Source organism: Gossypium hirsutum, chromosome A11 (assembly GCF_007990345.1).
Source record: "Gossypium hirsutum isolate 1008001.06 chromosome A11, Gossypium_hirsutum_v2.1, whole genome shotgun sequence".
Classification (NCBI taxonomy): Eukaryota; Viridiplantae; Streptophyta; class Magnoliopsida; order Malvales; family Malvaceae; genus Gossypium; species Gossypium hirsutum.
The window spans coordinates 34,864,478-34,876,811 of NC_053434.1; the positions used below are offsets into that span (position 1 = coordinate 34,864,478).

Consider the following 12,334-nt stretch of genomic DNA (forward strand, 5'->3'; position numbering starts at 1 on the left):
TTATTTTATGATAGTCTTGAAATCTATTTTTTAATTATACAAAATTGTAATTAGTTTACTTGATGAGTCAAATTCCCTAGAATAAGAAACAACTCAAGGTTTACTCATACTTTAAATATTGTGCAGGAGCATTAGATAATATTCATGTGTTCGATCGCGCATCTATTCCACCCAACATTTAAGGAAATTTTCCTAACCATAAAGGGGGAACATCGAAAATGTATTTGCTTCCATCACTGTAGATTTGAAATTTTCAACATAGTAATTGCATGAATCTCATATTTTAAGTATTGCATATGCACGTCCAAAAAATTTTAAAATTCCGAAAAGTAACAATTAGTATTAAAAAATTGCAGTACTTAAAAAGCTAAATCGTCTGTTTACCAATACTTATATCTTCTAAACTTATAATTAAATTTTAGCTTAATGATGTAGGTTATAACATTTAGAATGGAATTCTTTTTTCATATTGTGGTGTGTGATATCATTTGAAAAAATTTAATCATCATATTACAAATGACACTTTAATTTTTTTTCATTCATCACTACAAAATATTATTGAAGACTTGAGATTTTGAAGAAATATTCTGTGGGTTTCATGCTAAACTATTTTGGGATTTTCAAATGCAATTATATAGTGTTTGGTTATTGTAACATTTATTACCATATATAATAGAAGTTGATTCTAATGATTTAATCAATCAAAAATTATATGAAGGACATCTGCTTTAATAATATGAACTCTTACAAAGTATGAAGAGAAAGAAGAAAGTATACGATGGGTTACTAAAAAAGATTGAGTATTTCTATAAATTTGTTGGATACTGCAAGTATTATGTACTTAGTGTTGTTAGTCATTGGAATTCTTATGGCACTTGAGTTTTGCATTGGTTGGGATATTGAGATTATTCTGGCATTTGAGTTTTTTTGTTATTTGTTAAGTATTGAAATTTTATGAGATTAAGTTAATTGTTGAGTTATAAGTTATGTGACAAAACTTTCTACTGTTTATATATTTGTCGTTGCTTATATAGTTATTATTATATATATTTATTAATGTAACAATAGGTAAGGATAAATCAAATAATGAAATAGGCACATCAAAGCAATTCAAGTCAAGTGGACAGAATCAATGTAATGCAATTCAAATAGGCACACCTGAAGTATGATTAATTTTTTAACTAAAAAAATCAAGTTTTACGATGAAGTGGCTTTAGTTGTTGGCGACAACAAGGAGTTTTGTAAAAACATTTCTTGAAATAGATTTGGAGGGTGCTAATGAGGCTTAAATGTCTGCAAATTTTGAGATTGAAGAAAATGAGAAGATTAGAACAAAACTATCTGCGTCTATTAAGTGTGGATGATGATAACATTTGAGTTATGACAAAAATTTGGTGAGATTGCCTTAAACAAGTTCACTGAAGATAAAATTCTCTCATCACACCTTTATAGAGAAATGATGTCAATGGAGAAATTTCTTTAGGAATCTCTTACTAACGCTTTTGATAATGGAGCATCGACAAGACAAAGCTTTTCAAGTATAAAATCTTTAGGAAAAATTGAGTTAAAAAATTCTTATAAGCTTAGTTATGGTTTCTGAAAAATTGTCTCTATTTAAGAATTGTATGTTAAGCTTTTTTATAGAGACGAACTTTTTATTATGCAAGGCATAATCATTAATGTTATGCTACTGAGAAGTATTTTAATATAATCTCATCTCATTGCACTCTTTTATATTGGCTATATGTTCAAAGTTTTGCTGATTGGAGATTCTAGTCCATCCAAACACACAAAAATGATCATTTTTCTTTCTAAATATCAGTCTATTTTTTTACATGTAATAAAATGAAGAAATAAAACCCAAAAACATAGCAATTGGATGATTATGAAAAATGATAGTAAAGATTAAAAGAGCTTGGGAAATGATTCTTTTCTTGAAGCTTGTCAATTAATGGACCCATTGGCTTTCTTACATAAAACCTAAAACTGATGCTTTTAATTCTTCTTCTTTTTCCTTTCTTTTTCCAGCTATAAGTTCATGAAATTTGCTTGTTTGACTGAATATATTTATGCAACATGCCAACTTTGAATTTTTTGTTGTTAAACAAAGTTTCCATTATTTTTTTGGTTTAATGTAGAAACCAATGATAATAAAGTACCCGTATATCGTTTGAACCGTTGTCAGCATATTCTTCTCAACTTTGACAAAATTGTAAATAAACACATTGAAGTTCGAACCAGCTGTTTTTTTAGTGAATCTCCGATAAGTTTAGTGATATTTAAATTTTGCATATTTAATTCGTAAGATAATGATAACAAAAGGTGGACCGGACCTTTCTTCTTATAGAAAATTTCCTTTTTAAAACTATTAATAAAATAAAATAAATAAAACCCCTCCACCCCATATGCAACCTAATAAAAAAAATGAAGAATGACGACCCAAATGACGAAAACCACAATTCCTATTTTATTCATTAGGTAACCAATTTCTTAATGCAAAAGCACATCAATCATTCACAATTGGACTGTTATAAAGTAACTTTTATTGGCATCCAAAATAAAATAAAGTTGATGGGAATTTTCATTCATTTTTAAAACCAAAGAGGCAAACCCACTTTATTTTTTTTTCTCTTTTTTCCTCGTACACTCCTCGCAGGTTTTATCATAGATATTTAAAAAGAAAAAAAAAAGCAATCCATTCGAGGGAGAGACATGAGATACCACCGTATATATTTAATTTAGTCGTCTGCATGGTGTAAAAGTAAATCCAAGAGCCAAGATATTGTAGCCGTACTTGGCTTTTAACAGTTTTTTAGAGTCATTTTCCTCGTAAAACTGACAAGGGTTGGGCGGATTTAACGCTTTACACCCATAAACCCTTTTCGTCTCTTTCTCACTTCTTTCCCTCGCAAGTGTCATCTTTTAAAGCAATAGGAGAGGGGTGGGGGTCTGTGAGATGATCAGTCCCTCTGGTCATTATAGCCATGTCTGGTTTTGGTTAGAGCCAAGTGATTCTAAGGACAACAAATTGACGCTGACCATTCATCACCATCCTGTTATATTTCCAAGATAATAAATCAGTTTTCATACAACACTCTCTTTTGATTCCAAGCTCTCATTTAGAGGTCAAACAAGGAGAAATCATGCTGCAAGTACTGCATTACAACGTGCTAATAAAAGATGGCAAACTCAACTTAAATACTTCAATTTTATATAGCAAGTGGAAGTGGGGTACAACAATGAAGCCAACCGTATCGGGCGGCATATAACTTGCATTAAAGACGATAGAAAAAGATTAGCAGTTTCTGTTCTGTCAGAACCCGGAATTTATATAGTTCAACGTTTTTCGTCGGTTTGTTAGTTTGACCGATGCCCAACAACTCCAAGAGAGTCAGAAGTTTCCCTCTTCTTCCAATGATTTTCCTTGTGATTTTCCGAGAAAGTTGTAGAGGGAAAAGAAGGGGGGATTTTAAAAATGACATACTTACAAAGCCAACAAGGAGAAAACAGAAATATATATTTTAATTAGCGGAGACATTTTTATGGCTACTTTTTGAGTTAGGAGGGTCTCATGAGTGAGTGGAACCCATTTTTCTGCAGCCAAGTTTGAGAAGAAGGTCTAATCTGCGATGGGAATCCTGATGATGCTGCAGAATTTCCAAACATTTGGTGAGGACCTGATTGCCATTGTTGTTCACTAATGGATAGTAAAAGATCGCTTCCTATTCGGCCTCCATTGCTGCTGCTTGGAAAATGAATCTATTAAGTCACAAAAATATAACAATTTAGTTAGTAGCTGGAGGCTTTCGTGGTATAAATACATCCCAAATCAAGCAATTACAAATTATATGAACTGAATCATAAACTTCAAACCTGATAAGATGATGGAGGAATGTGAAACACATTGTTATTTCCAGGTCTCCTGAACTGTCCATATCTTTGCATTTCATTAGACTTAATCGATGCTGGAGATTGGATAAGAGTTTGGCTCAACAGCTGCATTGTTTCTGCCTCACTATATCCATCCGATCTTCCATGAGTAGCACCATCGCTTCTACAAGGCTCCTGCTGCAGATTTACCTGGTAACACAATCAACAATGAGCAAAATCAATCACGGCTAAAGCAAAGCACAAGTACAGATCTCCCATTTTTAATCAGGATTTAAACAATACCAACCTTAGACCTAAATCCCCTATATTGCCAATCAGCTTCAGGTGGCAGACCATGCTGATCGCCCATAGCAATTTGCCTATCACCATCTAACTCTAGATTCGTTTGCTTCGAGGTTGAATTCCCTAAGCTCAAATCAAGGTTGTGATCTCCAGCGTTACCCGAAGTTTCTAAACAACACAATAACTTGGGATGAATCTTTTGAAGGGGCGGTGAATGATATTTTTTATATATCCTAAACGAGCAAATTTACTTACCTCCACAGGTAAGCTCATTGTCGTATATGCTGGGATCAAAGTTAGTGACAGCATCTTTACCATTGCACTTAATTGCTGCTCTGTCATAAGCCCTACAAAACAAAGGTACCAGAGAAATCAATAACCTACCAATCTCACCAGATATTAATCAAAATCAAAGTACATGGAAAACACGAACCTCGCAGCTTCAATCTCTGTGTCAAACAAGCCTAAATAAACGTACCTGTAAAAACAAAGAATGGGCAGTGAAGACAATTGGGAGCTGAGAAATTGAAATGAAGAAGGGAGAGAAACAATAAATGTTACTTTTTGCCTAATAATTGGCCCATTCTAGCTTCCCATCGGCCACATTTGTGTAAGGTGACTCCTCTATATTTGGAGCTTCCTCGAGGAAATCCCGCGCTTTGTCGGCGAAGTACGTGCACAAATTCTTCCTTGGTTAGGTTACACATCTGTTAAAACAACAAAAAGAATCTTCCCTTTTGTGAACGATGTGATTTACGTGTCTCCAGACCAACAAAATATAAAGCCAGAAATAAAAAAAGAAAAAGAAAGAAACTTTACAAGATAAAGATAGAACCACTCAAAGATAAGATGAACTATGCAATGTTTTCATCTCTCTCTCTCTCTCTCTCTCTCTCTCAGAGTCTCACCTGCTTCAAGTCATCTTCATAATCTTCAATACTAAAATTTATGTCGGCTTCAACTCCCCGGAACTTGATTGCTGCCCTATCGTATGCACTGCCACAAGCAATGAAGGAAAACTTTCTTAAAACTTCTATTTGTTTTTCTTTTTGCCTTTAAAAAACAGAAAAAAAGGTTAAAACTTGAGGACTTACCGAGCAGCTGCATGTGCTGTGTCGAATCCACCTATATATATAATCAAAGCCGATGCTAAGAAAAAGACCCATCTTATCTAACTCACAAAACATTAAATTGCAAAAACAAAATCTGTCTCAAAATGTTTTTTTTTAAAGAAAAAATAGCCATACCTAAGTAAACTTGCTTTCCACAATCCCTGTACGTTAAATGACAAACCCAAAGAAAAAAATGTTTAAATTCTGATTGGCTCGAGGGAAAAAAAACAAGAAAATTCAAAGCTTTGTTAGAAAAAAAAACAGAAATTAACAAACCAGATATGAGACTCCCATCTGCCAGTTCTTCTATAAAAGGTAACTCCTCTATATTGAGAGCTTCTTGACCTGGGTCCTCTCCTGCTTTTCTTCATGGGCTGAGAAACTTCAACAGATTTAGCATGGGGGAGAGGCTCCGATTGACAGAATTTGACACCAACCCAGTGAGCCCGAGGGAACCCTGGTCCACTTCCGAGACAGTTGGCCCCCATTTCCGGGTCTTGATCCAGCGGGAAAAACTGACGGGTCACTGGAGCCGGGACACTGTTCTCCGTGAAAACTTCTTCACCAGGCACCGGGAACCCAAAAATCATCTTGTTGCTTCGCTTCTTTAAAGCTGCTTTAACCCTCTCTCCCTCTTCTTCTTCCGATCCATCCTCCACCACCACAGCTGACGAGCTCGAATTCGAAACGGACCCGACCCGTTTACCCTTATCTTCATCTCCATCTACAGACGTTTTCTGTGATGAACACCCCTCGGATTCATCGTCTCTAGGTTGCTGATAAGGAGAGTCATTAAGATCCCACATTTTCCCACCTCTCTTTTCACAACTTCCCCTACTTATAATCTTGACGAAACTTGATATGTATCCTTCAAAAGAGAACAACTTAAAATTTCACGATCACCATCTTCTCTTAGAAGTAATCAAAAAGAACAAGAAAAAAACCAGAGATTTCAGAGAGAGAGAGAGAGAGAGAGAGAGAGAGAGGAGAGAAAGAGCTAAAAACTCTCTCTTTTATCTCTCTTTCTCTTTATATATGAAGGTAGAACAAATAAATGAGTAATAAAAGAAAAAGAAAACCTAGGAGGGTTGTGAGTTAGCTAAAAGGTAGTATAGCTAGGAAGGCAAGGGAGAGGTGAGGTTCGCTTAAGTTAGAACACCTTCTATAAACCTGACTGCCCAATACAGCATAGACGAGGCCAGTTTGAGCTAAGCATCCACAATCTCCTTTATTAGTAGTTTTCTTTTCTTTTTTTTTCTTCTCTCTCTTAGCTTTTGTTTTTCTTTTTTTGTACTTTTACTTTCTCTGATAAATGAATGAATGAATGAAATTTGTTTTTGTTTCTAAATAAGTTCAATCTTTCTTTTCAGGCTCTGTTTTTAAAAACTAATATTGAAAAAATCAATGAAATTTGGTGATTAGAGTAGAAGAAGAAGTTGTAAATTTTTAAATCCTTTGGTTTAAACCTAAAAAAGGTAAATTTCGTTGGTTTTATTTAAATTTAGAAATTAGCATAAAACAAAAGCAAAGCCTAAATATGTTGTTATATTCAGAACAGAGGAATAGCAACCGGATTAGTCAAATAGTTCCATATGCTTTGACAAATCTAGTTTTTACTTTTTACCTAAAAAATATATATAAGAATGGTTAAAAAGAAAAAGGGAAAGTAAAAAAAAAAAAGGTGAAGTAGAAGAAAAGGAAGGAGCGTTTGGAAACATAAAAGGAAATGAGAATAATGTTAGGAAAAGGAAAAACTTTCCAGAAAAGTCCCATCCAAGAGTACGGCAAGAGGCCCATCTTTCCTTCTTTCCTTCCATTATCTCACCAATGGATTGCCTCTCCTATTTTCTTTTTACCGTTTTCTCCTTCTTTATTCGCTTACCTTTCGCGCGTCTCTTTTACTTCCTCTTCCCCTTCGCTTCACTTTTCTTTTTCTATTTTTACCAACGCTTGTCCTTTACTTACAAATGGAAGTGAAAAATGCTTTCGCTAGGGTTAATGACTAATGGAAGGGAGTGAAATTTTGATGCAAACATGGTCGCATCCTTTGCTCAAGATTTATTAGTATGTCGGTATTTCACCAATATTTTTATTTGATTAAACATCGGTAAATATCATTTTTAATCATTTTTTGGAGAGAACTTCTTACCTTTTATTTTAATAAAATTGTCGCATTCTGATTTTTTATAGTTAAAATTAATATTTTTAATGATTTATTATTAATTTTCTATAAAAATGCATTTTAACATTTTTCAATGAATAAATTAAATTAATTTAATAAGAGTGATTCAAACCAATATAATAAGATAAAAGGCCTAGCAATATCATATCTTTTGGTGTAAAGCATCAGAAAGATTAAGTACTTTTATTAATGCCACTATAATTTTATCATTGTTAGTTTAGCAAAAATATTTCAAAATTGAAAATGTCTATGTAGATTGGTAATACCTTATTCAAAGATGAATCCATTAAATAAGTCTTAAGCAAAATATTAACTCTAGCTCAACCAATTCCAAAATTATTGTAGCTTTAATTTCATACATTTAAAGTGAATTCTCTCACTAAACATGTTATTCCTACATAGAAAAAACTAAGCTGCATAATAATAACTCAATATACATACAATTTTGTACTCAAAGAAAGGTTCCTAAAAAACATATTTGTCCTCACTCAATGCACCAAATAAAAAAAGGATGAATGACCTTTTAATAAGTCATTAGTGTTGGAGTGTGCCCAAAGATCAATCATGTGATGATTGTAATAACATACTTTTACATAATTTATTAATAAAGGCATTCCTATTATTGTTTTCGGTACTTATTTATGTGGTTAAATAAACTGTATAATGATAATATCAAAAGAATGATGTGATCATGCTTAAATGTCCTCAGTCAAGTATTATTGTAATACCCCTCACCCGACCTGATCATCGAGTTTGAGTTGTAGGATGCTATATTCGTTGCTAGAGCAACTTTAAATTTTTTACAACATTCAACAAATCACATAAGCAAACAAGTGTCATCCACATTCTAAATATGCGTCACAATCATTTCTAGGTCCCATACGAGCTTACAAAAGCTCTTTTGTTAACCCGAGCATGAATTAAGACTAAATTGTAAGATTTTAAACTTCTCGGATCAACGATGCGACTTCACAATCTCTACGTCGTGACACCGCCAACTCAGTAAGTCACATCGCGACTTTATGCATATCGACATCTTGACGTCACTCACTTTTAACCCACGTTGTGATGTTCAAAGTTGGTGGTCGTGACAAGGCCCTTATTTTTGGCAAAAATATCATTTCGTTCCAATTTAATAATATATAACATAACCTAAATGATTCATACATCCTTTTTACAAAAAAAAATAGTTTCATACCATTTCATATCAATAAGATCACATAGCCATTTCAATCAAGCATTGAATATGTCAATTACGAAAAAATCATCTAATGAGTTCCAACTCACCTTTACACCTAAATATACCAATTCTAATTTATTTATAAACTTATTATACCTTACCTACATCACTTTTCAATCCTTAAAAATTCATGCAAATTCATGATCACCCTCTTTAATAACATCAAACATAGCTAAACATGCATCATCTAAGTCATTTATTAACTTAACATCCAAAATCAAGCATCAACTTAGTCACATGGCAAACTAGCAAATGTAAACACAAAAATTACTAAAACCATTTTCTTAGTACATACATTATGTTCACAATTCAAGTGACATATTGGTCATATATACATGCCACAACACTTTAACGAAAAATAAGTATAACTCTATCGATTTGATGATAGTGTGAGTTTCTTTTCGATTCGACTTGGGAGTTTTGTAAGGTGCAATCTACAAGGTAGAGGAAACAACTAAGTTAAGCATTAAGAATGCTTAGTAAGTTCAAATGAAAGATACTATACTTACCTTAATATTATGCAAGTACAAATGCAACCTTAATTTGGTATATTGTTGTTTAGTACAAGGCTTTCAAACAACACCAATACGAGTTTTTAACATTGTCTAAGATCATCAATAGTACATGTGACATAAGCATATCAATTTACAATACTTTTCATGTTTTCACAATTTCATATCAAGCATACATGATTACTAACACAATTCACAAATACCTTTCTTCTTTATCAATTATATAAATGCATCTAATTACAATCAAATCCATTTAATGACAATTCAATTTGATTACTAATTCCATTCCATCCTCTTTTCAAATTTCCAATTTCATTTATAATGTTTCTCCTAGTGAACTATAGTAAAATAAACTCGAATACATGTGTAACACCCCTTAGCCAAGTCCGAGGCTGGGATTGGGCACGAGGTATTACTTGACTTAAACACATGCATACAATCATTTCTGAGTCATAAAAGCTAGATCAAATTTAAAACTTTTCACTCTTAATCTAGAAATTCTTAATATAGGCCTACAAGGCCCAAATCACACTTTAGAAACGATCCGAGATTAATCCGAACACCTTTGAAAACTTTGAAAATTGTCACTTGAAACAGGGGCACACGTTTGTGTGGCCATTTTGACCTGGCTGTGCTGAAGGCCCGTGTGGTTCACACGGCCTAAGCACAAGGGGACATGCCCGTGTCGCTAACCCGTGTGAATTTAATTCCAAATTCGAACCTACAGGGGTTTTCACACGGTCGGGCACATGCCCGTGTCTATATCCCGTGTCCCTCACACAGCCATGACACGCCCGTGTCGTAGCCCGTGTGTAAAAACCTTGACATTCTATTTTTGACGTCAGTAACCAATTAGGGCACACAGTCAAGGCACACGCCTGTGGCTAGAGGCTGTGTTCTCCACACGGCTGAGACACACGGTCATGTTCACCACACAGCTGAGACACACAGTCGTGTCTCTGCCCATGTGTTTACTACCATACATACTGACTTGCAATTTCAAGGTGCAAGGTCACACGGCCAGATAACATGCCCATAGGGCTGACCGTGTGTCGTACACAGCCTAGACACATGCCCGTCCGTCTACCCGTGTGGACAGAAATAAGGCTATCTACCAAGCCTTTTTGCCACCCTTACTTACACTAACTTATACCACATTATTATTACCAATTCCATGCATTAACATAAGGCCAATTCAACCACAACATGATAATTAAAAATAACCCTCATTACACTATAACAATCCAAGCATGCACTTATTCGTTCATGTAATTTGCCCATCCATGAAACATCATCAATTGCATATCATAGATAAATATTAGCCATAATTTGTGGCCTTATACAAAATGAAGGGTTTCATCCCAAGCCAACACATTCGGCCAAATAACAAAGACACAAAACTCAAAAGACAAAGTCTTATACATGCCATATTCAAAATGAAAGAACTAACTATACCAAGCTTCAAATGATAGTGTGAACGAGGCCTTTGACGGTATCTGATCCACAGGCTAATTTGGCGGCACTACAAGGAAAATGAAAGGAAAAGAGGTAAGCATAAAGCTTAGTAAGTCGCATGTAAATAATGAAATAACTATGAGTTACCATAAGGGATCATACTCCCAATATAATTCAATTTGCACGCGAAAGTGAGGATTTATAAATATTAATTGTTCATAGTCATCTCTCACCAAGTATACAAGGTTGATTGAATTCACATTTCATACTTCATGTAAAATACACAGATGGTCATAAGCATAACTTACTCACTTTCCTTCCTTACTAAACATACAACGTAAATGAAGCTCGTATTTCGAAATTCTCATTTAGGTACCTGTACCACTCACCACATGGTCATAAGTTCTCTCATTTCGATATAAATCATAAATCTTTCGTTGAACCATTTAGAATACTACAAGATATTCATTAGCCCTAAACATGGGATAAGATGCCGACGCCATGTCCCAGACATGGTCTTACACTGGCTAGCACATCAAAGTCGATGCCATGTCCTAGATAGGTCTTACATTGACTTTCATATATCAAGGCCGATGTCGTGTCCTAGACAGGTCTTACATTGACACACAACAAGCTGACACCATGTCCCAGACAGGTCTTACACTAGCTTGTATATCTCGAGGCCGATGCATGTCCCAGACATGTCTTACATTGGCCGGTATATCTCGAGGACAATGCATGTCCTAGACATGTCTTACACTGGCTCTTAGTATGTGGTCGATGCATGTCCCAGACATGTCTTACACTAGCATACATATCACCCAATGTCATGGCATGAATATCCAAATCTATTCCTAATGTTCAACCGGAAGTCTTCATTATATAAATTCTCATTCACAACGCAATTCAGCAATTCATACCATACTAATCGTACAATACATGATAATATTGAATGAGGGTTGTTTACGTACAACTTACCTCGATATACAAAAGTAGGTGACTAGGTCGAGTTATTCAACTAGCTTAGTTTTCCCCTAGTCTAAGTCCGGATTGCGTCTTTCTTGATCTAAAACGAAAAATTTCACTAATTTAATCACCATAATAATTAATACACTCCAAAATTCACACTTTTGCAAAAAGACCATTTTGCCTTTAGTCTTCACAATATTTACGATTTTTCCCTTAGGCTCGTAAATCGGTTTCAATCAAATCTTCACACCAACCAAGCCTAGCCGAACCTATTTCATGCTTATGGAAACTCATAATTTCACACATTTCACACAAATACCACCTATTTTACATGTAACACCCCTAACCCGTATCCGTTGCCAGATTAGGGTTACGAGGCATTACTTATCCATACACAGCTTGAGAGTGTTAAACATTAATATATGGCCGAATATAACTTTAATGCCATATATAAATAATGCACATTTTATCGTGCTACTATGAATCATTTAATGAGCACAAAATGTAACTCATAGTACAACACATTTGATGCTAAATGCTATACATAATTAACACTCACGTAATCAAGCATAAATGCTCATACCAAAGGTAAATATATTCATTTTACTATCACTATTCAATTTAAAAACATTAACTTAACATTTCTTTTTACTAACCAAAAGGAAATAATTTCAATTATTAGATATATGTA

General features: G+C 34.2%; 1 protein-coding gene across 1 annotated transcript; it reads right to left on the reverse strand.

Moving 5' to 3' along the window:
• Positions 1-3,189: 3,189 nt before the first annotated feature.
• On the reverse strand, positions 3,190-7,014 carry LOC107898078 (floral homeotic protein APETALA 2). Its single transcript, XM_016823632.2, has 10 exons — positions 5,562-7,014; positions 5,421-5,446; positions 5,268-5,298; positions 5,082-5,169; positions 4,735-4,880; positions 4,607-4,651; positions 4,429-4,520; positions 4,178-4,341; positions 3,874-4,080; positions 3,190-3,759 (listed from the first exon to the last, which is right to left on the reverse strand). Exons 1-10 carry the CDS (start codon positions 6,089-6,091, stop codon positions 3,559-3,561), a joined length of 1,530 nt encoding a protein of 509 aa, XP_016679121.1. The 5' UTR covers positions 6,092-7,014; the 3' UTR covers positions 3,190-3,558.
• Between the last annotated feature and the right edge of the window lie 5,320 nt (positions 7,015-12,334).